This window comes from Akebia trifoliata, chromosome 4, assembly GCF_017979445.1.
Source record: "Akebia trifoliata isolate Shusen 1 chromosome 4, ASM1797944v1, whole genome shotgun sequence".
Classification (NCBI taxonomy): Eukaryota; Viridiplantae; Streptophyta; class Magnoliopsida; order Ranunculales; family Lardizabalaceae; genus Akebia; species Akebia trifoliata.
The window spans coordinates 4,120,576-4,137,156 of NC_141378.1; the positions used below are offsets into that span (position 1 = coordinate 4,120,576).

Sequence of the window (16,581 nt, forward strand, 5' to 3'; positions counted from 1 at the left end):
AAAATCGTGGACCGTCCATTTTTTGTAAATCATTTTTGATGGGGTTAGAAGTTTTGGAATGAGCTGATTTTTGGTGAGGATGATCTCCTCACCATAGAGATCATCCTCACCAAAAATCAGCCTATTCCAAAACTTCTAACCCATGTAGGACAAAACACGTTTGTTAAAGTGTGTGGTAAAACTTAGGGTGCCGAACGGGACCCTATATATATATATATATATATATATCTTAGTTGTAATTACTTGGAGATTATGTGACCATTTGAATTTGGCGATCCTGCGTTCCCGCCACTCCACCATCGAGTTAGCTGCAGATCCACCATTAGTTGAGTTAGAGATAGTTTCAAAATCTAAATTAAAACCAAATTCATCACTCTTAGTGAAAGTCAATCTCAATCCCCACATTTATCTCTCGTATATAAAGTTATGGAAAGAAACATTTTACCAAAACAACAGAGTATTTTGCTGAAATTACCAGCCCAATCACATTTTTGAAATATTTATCAAAAGAGTCAATACCCATTTGCTATTTATTTATTTTTACTAAAACAGGCATACAAAATTAAACTGAATTCTAATTTATTTATTTTTATTTATTTTAAGTGATACCCATTTAGCTGAATTTATCTTTATATCCTTAAATTGTAAACCCTAAAAAAAATATAGTTCTTTGTAAAAAAAAAACATGACCACAAAGGTCTATTTTTCGATAATATGTACAAAAAAGTCCCCTCTAAAAAGATATGGACCATTTAGTACTCACAATGACTTTTAGAGTTAAAATATCTTAAATACCCTTCCAACAAGATTTAAAGAGATGTGGTTGTTTGAGATGTTACACCTCCACGTTTTTGTAAATATTTGAGGTACTTTTACATTTTAAAACTTGACTTGAATGTTCATCGAATCAAATCAACTCAAAAACTCGTAAATCGATTAAAATGAAATCATATCAAATTTATGAATATCTCAAAATAATTTTTAATATATAAAATATATTTATATTTTATTTTCTCAAAAAATATTAATAAAATCAAATACTTGGTCAAGCTTTTGAAGTGACTCAGTGCATTTTTTTATATCTAATTGGCCAAGTTAACTCGACAAGTTGGTTCCACCGAGTTTGGGGTTGAGTCATTGTGACATCCAATCAAATCATAAAAATAAAATTATTTGACTCATTTCAATTGACGTTCAACTCAAGTTTTAAAACTATATTTTAAGTTATTTTTAAATATTTTAACATATATAATGGAAGGGTTCAAGATATTTTAGACCTTAATGTGGAGGGGGTCACCTCTAAAAAAAAATCACGGTTCCTTTGAACTTTTAAAGTTATTAAAAGGGTAGTTCTGGTATTTTACTTGAAAAATCATTTTTGGATTATTATTTTATAGAATTACGTCTTACTTAAATTGGTCGTATTCTTTACTAGGGGATGTTTAAGTCCATATTCTCAATAAAGTGGCCTTTTTAAGTCATTGTCCCTTTCTATAAAGTAGAAATGTATCTGTTTTGGTAAAATACATTAGTACCAAAAAAGTGAAAATCTTTCCTGGCAGTTATTTTATTTTGAAAATAATCAACAACATAGTTGCTGATACTTCAATGGAATTGGCCACTTAAAACTGACCTGCGATATCGAATTCCCAATGACACCAATGTCCTGGCAGAGAACTCCTTCGAAAACTGATGCCGCCATCATCCTCACCATCGCCATTGAACTAATCTTCTCAGCAAATCCAATTTTGCCCATTTTCAAATTGGGTGGACCAACAATTGCTGCACCCTTCTGCTTCTCGGCCACCTCCTCGTCTATGATTGTAGACATCACTCTAGAGTACCCTTTTCGCATCAATCGACGGAGTATCAATGCTGACTTCCATGCATCGTTCTTAATGTAATCGAGATCACTATCATCAACAAACTCGCATCGATCAACAAAATCTGTGGCCTTATCTAGCCTATGTCGCAAATGTAGTAGTAAATGTTTCCGCTCCAATTCCAACCGCGAGCAACCTCGCCTTACTCCAATCAGGGCATAGTAATCCACATTATTCTTATTCCAAGATGCAACCGTTCGCCTCAAATTCTCAATCTTAGAGCCAAGTGCACCAAGATTGTCCGGGATGTCATGGTACCTCACATTGTGTCGCTTCCACAAAGGCCAAGGGAGCTTTCCATTGTGCAAGATTGAATTGTAAAGTAGCCTCGAGTGTTCAAGATCATCGAGGCAATTAGGGAGACATTGAATTGTCTCAAAGAGATCAGCACGCATGATAAAGGCTGGAATGCAAGTAGGGTTAATCGCAAGGACACGATTGCAATCTGCGATGGAATCTGCAATTTGACCAACAGCTCGGTATGCTGAAGCTCTATGCATGTAACATTCTTCGAGGAATAATTGTGGGGTCTTGTGACGGTTATTAAGGATCTTGGAGAACTGGTGGATGGTCTCTGAGTAGAGACCAGCGTCAAGGGCAGCAAGTGCAACTGCTTGGCGATGGAGAAAGGGCTTAATGCAACGGATGAGTTGGGTGACCTTTTCAGCCTCCAATGGTGGCGGTGCTGTTGGAGGATTGGTGTTGTTTATATTACAAAAGGTCACAACTTTGGAGAAGGAGAAGGTGTCATTGGACCGATAAATGCTTTCACGACGGAGCGCCTCAGTAGAGAGGCGCTTTCCGGTCTGAAGGAGAATCATGGAGTCTTCCATTAACCCAAGATAATAACAAGCTTCACCTAAGACCAAGTACCTACAATTGCAGACATATAGTGAGCTACCAACCATGTCTGATAATAAAAAAGAAAAATAAAAAACAAGTTGTGGTTCAGATCACATTCCATTATATAACAATAAGACCTTCAATTGATTCACTTCAGATTACCCATTTTTTTTGTCTTAATTTATTGACATGTTTATGTCAAAATTAGATATTCAATTAACATAAAACAGAGGAGTGATCCATTCGGATGGAACCAACAAGTCCACTGTAAAAAAAATATTCAAAAATCAAAAAAATTCACCCAATAAGCCACGAACTATTTAAATTGACAAAACAATGAACTACCCATTAATCACCAAATTGAGTAAAATCGTTACACTTCAACCCCAACATTCTAAAACCAGAAATTCAATTAGCCTAGAACAGAGGAACCATCGTTCAGATGGAACCAACAAGTCGGTTGTTACTCTTAACCACTGTCACAAAAAAATTCAAAATTTTTTTTTCCGAAAAATGAACAAATTCATCCAATAAGCGACGAACAAATTAAATTGACGAATCCATGAATTACCCATTAACCACTGAATTGAGTAAGTTTTTTACACTTCAACTCCAACATTCAATCTTCAAATCACAATAACGAGATAGGATTTTTATGGAGTTTGAAGATGATAGATTTTTTGAAATAAACCTAAAACATCATTTATATAATCCTCCGAACTTTTTTGAATTAACCAAGTTGACTCCGCCGAATAATTGTCGAATCCGAACTTTGTTACAAACTTACAAGTCTCTTATTCTTAACCAGAGATTATAGAACAACTGTAAAGAAATTACCTCCATTTCTCTTTCTTAATTCTCTCTCTTGAGAGCTGATGAGAAGTGTTGTTTGAAGAGAGAGACGATTCTTCTAAGACCATTTTAAAACTTGGTAAGTGTTCTTGAAGCATATCTACAACTTCTTTGAAGCGTCCAAGGTAGAGAAGAGATCGTGCTTTGAGCTCTAAAGCAGTTTCGAGCTGAGGAGAGAGAGAAAGAGCTGCATCAAGGAAAATAATGGCGGTAGCGATCTTAGTTTTCTCACGGGTTGAGAGAAGGACTCCGACATCTTTCATGTATTTGTCTACCATCTGTTTTGTTCAAATTAAACGAAGAAATTTCCTTAGATTTGCAGAAAAAGATCGTAAAAATAAGAACCCGTTTTTCCAAAACAGTCAAAATTCAATAAATAAAAAAATCATTTTGAATTTCGATTCACACCCCTCCAAGCCAAAGTTTAATAAAACAGTGAACCCAAACAAGCAAGTAAAAAAGAAAGAAAGAAAGAAACCAACTTTTTTGTTGCTAAGGCACCAATGATTCTTCTCCTCGACACTTAAAGATGGAGAATTCTCCATGTTTATAGACTCTTGAACCTTACTTCTCAAACTCTCAAATTTTCTTTTAAAATTAAAGAAAGAAGAACAGAGAAAGAGCAACAAAAAAAAAAACAGGGACTGGGTTTTAAGCTTAAGATTTCACAGGTTTAAATAAGGTGGAGGAGAGGAGGGTAACTAGTGTCCATGGATCTAAATTGCTAAATTAAGAGTCTCTATTATTCTTTCTATTTCCACACCAACGGTCTGCAATTCTTTGGTGATTTACAGGGGAATTGGTGTGGCATTAACGAAAGTTGGTACGGCAATAGTATCTCTCTTAATTAAAATTTAAATAAAGAGAAAATAGGGACCCACCCTTTGACCACTTCTACAGTTCCACTTGGCAAAATGGTTCACACAATGATGGGTTGAAGGATGATTTTAGGTGAAATTGATTTCCTTTTAAAAACCAACTCATTATTATACTACTAACTCTTCCAAATGCTGGGCTAACTATCCCAATTATTTAAACTTTTGTTAGGGTTTAAAATGACTTATTGTTGGTGGGTTGTAATTTCTATGATTAAAAGGAAGATTTTTTTTTTTTTAATTAACGATCGACTCATCTCCATAAAGATCCTACGAACCAATTTTAAAAAAAAATCACAAATAATCCACTTGTTTATTGTTATTGACAGCATAATTTCAATTTTGTATTTAAAATATACCTTGAACTATATCTTATGTCTAGTGTTTAATTTAATGTGTGCCCCAATAAAACAATTAGATGGGAAAAAAGAGAGAGAGAGAGAGAGAGAGGTTAGTTTTGGGTGAATTAGATAGTTTAACCTTATACACCGGGGGGTAGTTGAGATGTAAGGGCGACTGGGTTTGCTCTTCAAATTACACATTCGAGTCCTCCACATAAAATAATATATTTAATTGGTGTACACGTGCAGAAGGATGATATGTGTAGTCCATCAAAGCTAAAAAAACAAAAACAAAATAGGTTAACTTTGATTAATTATTAATTTGAGAGTAAAGGGTGAAGAGAGAATGCTGGAGATATTGGTCATTGGGAAAAAAAACAAAAATAAGGATTAGGTAAATTATACCAGTATGGTAAGTCACAAAAATCATGTCTTTTGCTTTTTATAGTCACAATTTTAAAACCTACTATTATGATAGAGAGAGAGAGAGAGAAGAGTTGTGTAGATTGATGGTGGGCCACATGAAAGATGTATGGTCTGGGTGCCATTGATTATATTCACCATTACATCATCAGTGAGGGAGTCTCACTGTCTCATGGTGTTCGAATGTAGAAAAAATATTTTATTTTTGAAAAATCTATTTCTTTAGGCGAGGGATTTCTTCTGAAAATGTTTACTGATGTTTGATTGCCCCTAGTTTTGAGGGTGGGAGTGATTATGAGAGTATAATATTAGGATTGACAAAATCATTTTCTTTGGGGATCAAGGAATATTTTCATGTCAAGATGGAAACCAATTTCTCAAAAAACTTATTTTCCCTCAAAATCTTTAATCTTACATCTGCAAATTTCTTACTTATTTCCTGTCGATTTTTTCCGGCAATACAGACCCCCCAATTATTGATTAAGGGAGCTTAATCAAAATAAAATTCATCATTGAAGCAAGCGTACGAGGGCACTGTGGACAACGTAATTTCAGGTGTACAAATGCACATTTTCTGTGGAAAACCACTTTTCCATCACAATTGATTGTTCGTATTGGAGGGAAAATATTTTTCCAACCTTTCTAGGCAAATGATTTTCCCAACTCCTAATGTTGTTCTCTTACAACTACAACCAGCCCAAAACTAAAGACCAACTCTTATTTTGACATTTTTCTCAAGGTGTTGAATTCACATGGTATGACTATCTTTCAAAAACTTAATATATCCCTATACATGGGCAGACTAAAAAATTATGACTCAAGAAATAACACACGGTATGTGTAAACACCAAATCAAATGGTTGGGATTGGATGTGTATCCTGATAATGCATATATGAGATTGAATTACATGGACTGAAGCACAACTAATCGCATGTCCATGTGACTCCAAAAACGTGATCGGTTTGCCATGAGTGTAGAGCACAAAATCTTAAGAATAATATGTATTTATCATTAGATTTTTATTAAATTCAGGTTTTAATGACCGTTCATTTTCGAAGTCTTTCATCCAGTAAAATAGATTTATTTTTAAATATAATCTAAACCATGAACTCTCGAGGATTGACGTATCATTTGGGCCAATGTGACAATCTTCGTGGTCCAATGTTGTTAGGTGCGTTTGAGACCTGAGAGGAAAATTAGTAGAAGGGAGAAAAATAAATAAATAAAGAAGGTGGGAAGGGATGGGATTAACTTAGAAAACACTAGTCCTAATATCTTCATTTTTACTATTCTAATTGAGAGAATGGCGAGGGTTGTTGACCAAAATCTATATTACTTAATTTTTTAAATTAATGACATAATGCTTTTATTATAAATAAATTATTTATTTGAATCGTTTAAATAACTTTTTATTAATAATAAAGACAATTATAATCGTTAGTCCATTATTTTTCACAAATAAGTTCAATCTATAACTTATTTGCATATAACTACAAAATACCTACCATAATCAACTGCATCTCATATGCTGTCCGCCTTCTTTTTTGACTATCTCATGTAATAAGATCTGATCTCTTTCTCTCTCTCTCTTCTTTTTTTATAAGAATTATAGATCTGATCTCTCTCTCTCTCCTATTTTCCTCTACTTCTTGGTGAAATACCTGACATCCAAGTTTGAAAAATGTTAGGCCCCTATAGACTAAGATTCCTCGCTGTTTTAATATTATTTTATACAATATTTCTATGCAAATGATATCCAATGTGATTCTCGTTTACCTTGTTATCAATTAAAAAACTTGTCCTAAGATTAAAGATTACAATTAAAATACTGAATAATGAAGAACCATGAATTTATCAATTTGAAGGATCCATCAAAGTTTAAAACTCAAATATATAAACCATGTGAATAGGAGGAAGGGGAGTTAATCTATGTTCTTAAAATTTGTCTGACCCAATATGCCAGTAAACCTATGTTTTATGACCTGATCTAAGATTCATATTTCAATCCCAATTTTAGGATAAAACATTATGACAAAAAAAAAAAAAAAAAACTATTTGCAAACAAATAAATAAAATAACTCCAAGAGAACAAGAAAAAATAAATGGTATTAAGAAAACCAACCAACCATATCAGTATCAGCCAATAAAACAAAAAAAGAACTGTAATTATCAAAATCCTCCCTAATTATTATCACCTTGCTACCTTAATCCCCCATTATTTCTTCTTGCAAATCCTGATTTTCAATACAAATAGAAAAACCAACATAACTTCCAAAGTTTCCTAGCAACAAAAAGGGTAAAAATAAAAAATAAAACGGGATGCAAAGGTAACAGGTATCTGAGATTTACTACAAATTCACTTTACATAACAGTAATCGTTAAATAACACCTTAAACACGATCTAAACTGACGACACGTTCATGAGATCCACTGCAGGAGAGTGGCAGGGAAATACCATTTTAATAGCAGAAGAACTATTTGATGTATTGAGAGACCCACTTGAAGCCATCGCCATAACCCATCTTGCGGACAATGCTACACATGAAGACCTCAAGGGGACGGACACTAGAGTCTGCAAGGCTCACCTTTCCCTTGCCTGTCGTGAAGTTGGTCAGACCCAGGTAGTAGCGTAGCTCATCTTCTGAGGCTGCATATGGTATGTCAATCTTATTACCCAAAACAAGAAAAGGGACATTGGCCAGGGACTCGTCTGAGAGGAGAGCATCAAGTTCCTTCTTTGACTCTGCAAACCTCTCCTTGTCGTAGGCATCCACCAGATACACCACTGCATCAACCTGAACCAAAAATTATCCCATATCATGTATTATGCTTCAGTACAGAATCCAAAACAAACCCAAATGTGGGGAGAGTTGAGATACAAACACCTAATGAACAAAGCAGACAAATAAAGTAGAATGCGGTATCTATCATCTACCTTTTCCTAGGGTATGGTATTCAGTCAAACGTTTTCTGCGGAACAATCTGAAAGTATGACAAGGCGACAGACTTAATAAACATGTCCAACAACAACTTACCTGAGTTTAAAAATTGGGAGTTGGGCATCCAAAAATTCAAGTGTGACACCAATGACATTATAAAGAAAAACTAGGTCACCCAGAGGACCAATAACATGTGACATCCAAGAAAGGAAAATCCATGGACCCCTCCCAAAGCAAGTACTAGTGCAAATTGAATAATTGTATCCAATACAAGCAACAAGAGACAAGACATGATAAATTTTTTAACCAGTTAGTTCAGTTATACGAAATTATGAATTCCTTCATCATGTGAGTGATGGGGGAGTCTAGATCTAGATACAAAATAAAATAAAACTTACTGAATTTTTATTAAAGGATGAAACAAGAATGATAATATATTCTGGTGGGATTACAACAAAAAACAAGGTTAAGACCATAATGCATTCACAAGCACAGTTTAAGATACATGAAGAAATTCTTGTATCAACAACTCAAATTGCGAAAGCCGTATGAGGGAGTCCGGCAAAGGGGAAGATTGCTAGTGGACTATGAACATAGGACACATAAAAGTAAGTCCTCTAGACCATATCAATCAAATACTACAAAATTTAGACACCCAAGGAAAGTCTAACAAGTCCATCCCATGGTTTTAAAATTCATTTTGACGTCTCGTCTCGTCCATGAACAAGACTGAGTCGTCTCAGACTAGATTTTAAAAATATAAAAAAAAGCCTTAGAATTAGAGCAAACCATGTCTTTGAGACGACTTGTCAACTTGTCTCGTTGGTGGACAATACCGAGACAACTCAGATGAGATTTAAAACAATGGTCCATCCTAAGATGCCAACCACATACAGTTTTTTTTAATGAGTAACCAAAAAGAGTTCTATCATATACACCATTGACATATAGACATCCAGGCAAAAAATTGTAATCAATCCAGATAAAACATCTCAGGCATATTTTCAAGTGAAGAAATCTAAAAATGTGATGGTACGATTCATCATCTGCATCAAAATTTATAGATAAAAAACTTTCCACAAAACAATTCAGATGCTGAGACTTATCCTCTCCACTCAAGGTGAACAACATATAGCAATAATCAAATAAGAGTAAAAACTGTCGGGATCTATCAACCATATATCATAAAATAAAATAAAATGAATACTATCACATAATATAACTCGAAAAGGAGCAATTAATCACAGAACCAACTGTTGAGCTGGCATTATCACTGGTGCTAAATTAGAAAGTTTGTGTATAGCACAGATCAAAGAAAGGTAAAATCTAAGAACCGAAATTTGGCTCAAACCCATTACTCAAGCCCATAAAAAGGAACATTTAAGCAAAAACGATTGTGTCTCTAAAAAGATCAAAATCAAGGATGACTAATTTCTTTCCAAGTTATCATGTGCTACGGAAATTCTTGAATCCACAATCTTCATAGTGATTCTGGAAGAAATTTTGATAAGCAAATAGATTATTGATAAGCTAATATGAATTACGAGTCCCAATGGACCAAGACTAATCCGATTTCTTGATTCCAACAAAAATACAAGAACATCACACGTAGAAGCTAACGAGAAGATCAGAAAGTGAAATATTGCCTAAAAGATAAGAAAAAAAATGAAAATTAATCGAATCTTATAAGTAAAAACAGCAACCAAAATCTACCTTGGCGTAGTAATCTTTCCAGACTCGGCGAGCGATCTGATGCCCTCCCAAATCAAATGCTTTGAACTTGATCTTCCCTATACTCAATTCCTCCGATGTTGGATACTGAGTTGGCTGATGTTGAACTAATCTCTACAAAACATCCAACAAGAACATCAATTAAAACTCAGATTTTACGAGATTTGGCAAACAAAGAACACGAAATTAGCAAGAAAAATCTAAACTTCAAAGATCTAACACGGACAGACCTCATCTTTCAACATATGAAGCAACGTCGTCTTTCCAGCATTATCGAGCCCTAAAAACAGGATCTTGGCCTCTTTCTGCCATAAACCCAGTGATGCAAGAACACCATAGAACCAATCGAGAAGAAACATGGTTCCAAACGATAATCAAACTCTGATTCGAACAAATCGAACTCAAAATCTGGCCAAATTCGCCAGGATCTAGAGAGAGAAAACCAGTTGAGAGAGAGAATCAAAGCTAACCCTAGAAGAAGACAGACATGTAATAACTTTGAAATGCAAAGAACAAAGGGCGAAAAAACGTATTTATTTTGTCTTATTGAGACGTTCTTAGGCGTTTCTATATTATGAGCTGGATTCTGTTACCGGTTCAGCCTGTAAGGAATCGAACTGAGTTGTTTCTATTACGAGCGTAATGTGTGGTTGGGTAACCGGAAATGGAAATATCCAGTTAAGAGTTGGGTGTCCAATTGGAAGTCGGTGATTGGTTGATTCGTCGTCACTGAATATATTGTAGCCGTTGATATTGAAACATTAACGGCAAGGATTTGTTATCTTTAACGAAGAATCTACTACTGATGTGACGTGTTTGGGGGAGGAGAGAATGGGAAGGTAAAAATTCATAAACATTAAATATAGGAAGTCCTCCATGTTATGTTAGGTGCAGAAGATCAGTGGGGCCCACCATTTGATTATTTCCTTGGATGCTAGAAAAGCATAAGTTTGAAACTAGTCATGATTATAGAAATCATAGTTTTCAAAACCGAGTTGCCTCGTAAGAGTCAATACGTCTCAAATGGGATTAAAGCATTTAACTCGTTTTACATGATTTATTCATGGAGTCATGATAATTTGACTCGAAAAAACATACTCGGTCTGCACACAGTTGAGATGGCACGTGCACAGAACCATAGATCTTTTTCTTTGGGATGCATAAGTAAAAAGATCTACGATTCTATGCATTGGCCACGTCAAGCGCGTATGTTTTAACAAGTCATTTTATCATTAGTTTTATTCATATATATTTCTATGAAAATAATTATAAAATTAAATAGGTTAAAAGATATTTAGCCGAGTTTTACTGACTAGGTTGAGAATTTCAAAATCTTGCTCAAGATATCTTAGTCTCCGAGATTTAAAACTATGATAGTAATAAAGTATGATCTCCGTAATTATTTGACAGATTTCAATTCATTAGTTGATATATTGCAAAGGTTTAAAAAAAATGAAAATTTTCAAAAAATGTACAAATGGTGTTTCAAGATTTCTTGCTAGAATCCATTATCTCCAACCTACCTAAATTTTTTTTTGTTTTTTTGAGTTCTGAATGTTATATAAAATAAAATTTTAAAGTTGAAGGGTACAATTATTATCATATTTTACGATTATTTGTAAATTTGTTAATTTACTTGACTACTCCCTTATCTAAAGAATGGAGAATATTATGTATTTTTTATATTAAAAAAAAATCAAGAATTTTGTAACTATGGTTATGATCTTATATAAATTGATAGATCATTGAGATTATAGAATCAGGAGGATGGAGTAATCAACCTTGGAGTTAGTCGGACTATACTACCGTGTGGTATTCTCCTACTCTCATCTTGTATAAAAGTATAGTGTGGATTTCATTATCCACCACATTTCAATTAAGATACATAGATTAAGAAATCCCAAGAGATTGACTCAATTGTAAGTCGAACCTTGGTAAACTCTTTGAGAAAGGTAGGTCAAATGTTCAAAATCCCACAAAACAATAAATTTCTTGGGACCACCCTCTAAGGTCCAATCGACCCTCAACTCAACTAGTTGCACATATAACTTTCTGAGGGGGCGGTGTGTGTGACAATGGGATAGTCTCACCTAACGAGTGGGGATACTCACGATAAACAGGAAAAAAAATGAAGGTTACGAAATACATAAAATTCTATTATAAAAATTGTGAGAACCATGAAATAGTAGTGAGTTGGTAGATATGGTTGATTACCAAACATCATCAAATTAAAGAAATAATTTGAATTATCCAAGTGGGTCGCTTGGATCCACTAGTCCATTTGGCCACCTTAAAAGCAACGATTGGGTCATCGATCTTGAGTCGGCACATGCAGGGTCCGAACAATTAGTTACTTCGAAGCCTCACATAGTTACATATAGAAAGTTTGATTAATTTGCAATCAACATATAGTTTGCTTTTCCCCCTACTTTTGACATTGAACCTAAAAGAATTATGGAATTTTAGTTTTACCCCTTTTGCGAACATTTTTATGATGAAATTTAACTAAAACAGAATATAAAAACAAGAATTCACTCACATCTGAAATTTATTTTTTTTCAATTAAGACGAGAGATTTGACACCTCATATGAAATGACTCCAAATAATAAAATGGGAAAATTACTTTAAAAGATCAGAATATTTTAATATTTATAAAAATAAGTATATTTTTTCAAAAATTACCATCTACAAATTAAGTCATTCGACAGTCCAACATTTTAATCATTCGAAGGGCATGTTTGGTAAAAACGTATATTTTAACACATTGAAACATTGGACAATCCAGTGAGTTACTAAAACACTAGACTGTCTAGCAACTTAATTCATTTTTTATAATTTTTGAAAAAAAAAAGATTTTTTTTGTGTGTGTAAATAATAAAATATTTAACCCTCTCTTAATAATTCCCCTTAATTAAAAAGTGTATATATTTTTATTTTATTAAATCCCATAATCAATGTGAGTCTGTTAAGATAAGATTTGGGCTCATTCAACTCAGGTCCACTAAGACTATAAGACTGATTTAAGCCTTTAAGGTACACCCAACTCTTTGGCTTATCCAACTAACCATAATTTAAGTGAAAAGCATGGATCAATTACTCAACTTTTAATTACTCTCCGAAATATAAAATAGAAGATTAAAACCCCACACAAAAGAAACTAGGGAAGGAACACATGTTTTACACATATTGCAGGGCTATTGCTAGTGCACGCATTGCACTATTTATTAAGGGTATATTTGCTTGCATGGAAAGTAATTTTTCCTGAAATTTAAAATTCATGAAAAAATTGTGAAGAAAAATAGATAGGATTAGAGAAATAAATTTTATTATTTGATTTCATCAAAAACAAAAATCATGATATATATATATATATATATATATATATATATATATATATATATATGAATAAGAAGAAGAAATGGAAGAGAGAAGAGGGTTGGGACAGAGAGAAAAGGAGCAGTAAGACGAAGAAGAGAGATGGTAGTGGTCAGTAATAAAAATGGTGATAGCAACGACGAAGAGAAAGAATGTGATGATGGCAATGATAGGAAAGAATAAGATATGCAATTAGGATTTTGATTTGAAGATGGAAAATAAATATATATTTCATTTTTTCATGGATATGGGCATGGGAAAATGAAATCCAGGTTTTGGGAGATTTTTAGAGAAAGGGAAAAATTATTTTCCATTTCCATATAAAAATGCAATCATATACATGAAAAATATCATTTCCACTCTATTATTTGAAATAATAAAGTTCTAAGTTTATAAGAATTGCTAGACAATGAATAATCGTATCACCACTCTTTAAGGTGCTACCTTGTCTCCATTACCAAACAATCGGCACAAAAGGGTGTTTTTGTAATTTGACCAGTTAACTAGGTTTTCAAAGCCCTTATTAGTTATCAGCTTTCCTCCATCCGCATAAAGCCCTAACCCTAACAGAGTCGGCAGAAATCTTCCCTTGCATCCACTCTCTGTCACGTAATCTCAGAAATATAAACTCTTTAACCCCTTTTTATTTTTGTTGTTGTTGTTGTTGTTATTATTTTCAGTGAAATTTCACGTATTTTTCTGTATTTTTTTTCCAGAGAAATGGCGAAGTCGAAGAATCACACAGCTCATAACCAATCGTACAAGGCTCACAAGAATGGGATCAAGAAACCCAGGAAGCACAGGCACACTTCAACCAAAGGGGTATGATAAAATTTCCTTATTTTCCCAATTTTTATATTTTTTTTAGATGATTTTCGCAATCTGGGTTTGTTTTTTCTTCGATTTTCTCGATTGGGTTTTACAAATTTTATGATATATTTTTTTGGTGATAGATGGATCCAAAGTTCTTGAGGAACCAGAGGTACGCGAGGAAGCACAACAAGAAGGAGGGTGAATCAGCAACAGAGGAAGAATAGACATTGAATGATGAGACATGGAACTATGAGTAGTTCCTTCTATTTTAGTTTTTCTTAAATCTAGTGTTTTTATAAGGATAATGTGTTGATGTTGCACCAATTTTATGCATCTATTTGAGACTATTTTTATTATTTTCTGACTGCAAGTAATGATGGTTGAGTTTTACTGATTTTTGGGTTTGATTAATTGTTTTACCATAAGATGATGGTTGTTACTTGTTTGTTTTATTTGATTTGATTTGAATTTGTACTACATGGTTTTGATTCTTGCCACACTTAAACTTGTTGGAAAACTCGATTTAGTAGGAATTTGGTAGCTGAATTTAGATTGTTGTTGTTAGGATTGTGATCTTATTACAAGACTATTTTGGTAATCTCTTCTCTTATTATTCCAACACAAACAAGGTGGTGAGTCACTTTGTTCTTTTTTACATTGTCACCTATACTGGGGAGGAATTTATCAGGTGGATAACTTTAGCCCAAATGTCGAATGAGCCAAGATTTCGTAATTTTGGGTTTCCACCAATCCCCATTCTTCAATTTTATTGGTTTAGGCTTCCTTCTCCTCCCAAGTCTGGCTCACATTCACCGCATTTGTCCCGTTTACCTAGGTAGTCTATACAATATTCACCTCATAAGGTTTTTCCATTTTTTTGACCTGAGATTGATCAATGTTGTTCTTCGATTCAGAAAGTTCAATCATGCTTAGATGAGATTTTCAGATCATTCTTTACTCGATATCTTAATCTTAGTTCTGGATGTTGCAAGGCTAATTGAATGATTATTACTTTATGAAGTTATTTGGCCAATTCACCAATCCCTTGCATGCTTCTTTTATCAAACAACATTGTGAGAAAACTAAAAAGCCGCCACCAGCACCAAGTCCATCCTAGTTGCACTTTTATTTAGTTTATTTTTTATTTTTTACCTTGTTAGGTTTAAAATCTCATTTCCATGCAATGTTTTGGTCAGGAGGAAAATCGTGACAATCTCAACTGAAACAATTCCAAACATTCAATGTTCTTCAGAACCATTTTGAGTCTTAGAACCTAAATTATTCTTTCAAACATTCCCAATTCAGTTAGGAATGCAATACCACTTGTTCATTATGGCAATCCAAACAATAGAGTTTGCCTGCATTTCAATTGTTTTTCTCACTTATGAGATAAGCCATTTGTTTCATTGTGAAAATTTTGGACTTGTCTCCAATCCTATGTCACAATTGGCAAATGGTGTGGTTGTGCATGTAGAAGAGGATAATTTGTTTGCTTTCTATACCCTCTGATGGTTATTTCATCGACAATATCTGGCATATTTGTCATTTTGCTAGTCTTTGTGGAACAATTGTTCAGTAGGAAAATAAAATTTGGTTGGTCTTAGTTGTTTCAGGAAATGGTCTTTAAAATGAGTTTCCCATCTCATCTTGGATGAGTAAGGCTGAAAAAACTTGTGAGGCTCAAATTTCGGATTCATTTATGAAAAAATGATTTTGAAGTTGGTTAGTCTATACTTCTCACTTTTTTATTCTCCCACCCTTACCTATATGATATCAAATTGCATACCATGGAGATCATCTTCAAAGCAATTCTGTCATGTACTTCATGAAAAATTGACTAGGAAGTTCTGTTAATGGACTGTCTACTAAGCTTGGCATTTTATGTAAGTTTTTATTTTGTTTGTATTCCAAATCTTTTGGAATGAGGCTTTGATGCATGTGGTAATGTCGAAAGGAACTGATTTCTAATGAAAATGATCTCATGTTTTGAGGAAAACTCTCTTATCTGGTTGTGGGATCATGCATTGGTTTTGACATGGGTTCTACTGTTGGGAAGTAAAGTATAGATCCACTCCTTTGTAGGTTACTTTCTGACCTATTTTTAGAGAAAATTACTTAATACACCTCGCAGGTGGGACCTGTTTCTAAATTGCACCGAGTTCTCGAGTGAGATATTAAACCATACGGTTAGTAAAAAAATTATTTTTTAATGCCCCTCATTCTGATGAAATGGCTACCATTGAGATTGACAATTTAGTTTGTTGAGATCAACCATTCAAATAATCAATCTGGACTTGATCTCAATGATTCATGTTCAAACTTCGAGATCAACATTTTACAATCCAATTCAAGATCATAAGTTACCATTGGAAAATTTCAGCTTTTTTAGCTCTGTACCTTAAAAAATTCCTAAGCTGTAAAAGCCTAAAATAACTACACATATCTTCCTATGGAAACACTCACATAGTGTATTTTTTGGAAAAAGTATATACTGAGTTAACAGT

At 33.7% G+C, this 16,581-nt stretch overlaps 3 protein-coding genes across 3 annotated transcripts; 1 reads left to right on the forward strand and 2 right to left on the reverse strand.

The window, feature by feature from the left end:
• Nucleotides 1-239: 239 nt before the first annotated feature.
• Nucleotides 240-4,606, reverse strand: LOC147403098 (uncharacterized). Its single transcript, XM_086437546.1, has 3 exons — nucleotides 3,564-4,606; nucleotides 1,634-2,756; nucleotides 240-308 (listed from the first exon to the last, which is right to left on the reverse strand). The coding sequence occupies exons 1-3, from the start codon at nucleotides 3,854-3,856 to the stop codon at nucleotides 240-242; spliced, it is 1,485 nt and encodes a 494-aa protein (XP_086293672.1). The 5' UTR covers nucleotides 3,857-4,606.
• Nucleotides 4,607-7,304: 2,698 nt separating this feature from the next.
• On the reverse strand, nucleotides 7,305-10,416 carry LOC147403099 (small COPII coat GTPase SAR1A-like). Its single transcript, XM_086438555.1, has 3 exons — nucleotides 10,119-10,416; nucleotides 9,871-10,002; nucleotides 7,305-8,013 (listed from the first exon to the last, which is right to left on the reverse strand). The coding sequence occupies exons 1-3, from the start codon at nucleotides 10,245-10,247 to the stop codon at nucleotides 7,693-7,695; spliced, it is 582 nt and encodes a 193-aa protein (XP_086294681.1). The 5' UTR covers nucleotides 10,248-10,416; the 3' UTR covers nucleotides 7,305-7,692.
• Nucleotides 10,417-13,713: 3,297 nt separating this feature from the next.
• Nucleotides 13,714-14,471, forward strand: LOC147403100 (large ribosomal subunit protein eL29z). The gene is made up of 3 exons (XM_086438556.1): nucleotides 13,714-13,873; nucleotides 13,981-14,086; nucleotides 14,218-14,471. The coding sequence occupies exons 2-3, from the start codon at nucleotides 13,985-13,987 to the stop codon at nucleotides 14,299-14,301; spliced, it is 186 nt and encodes a 61-aa protein (XP_086294682.1). The 5' UTR covers nucleotides 13,714-13,873; nucleotides 13,981-13,984; the 3' UTR covers nucleotides 14,302-14,471.
• Nucleotides 14,472-16,581: the final 2,110 nt, after the last annotated feature.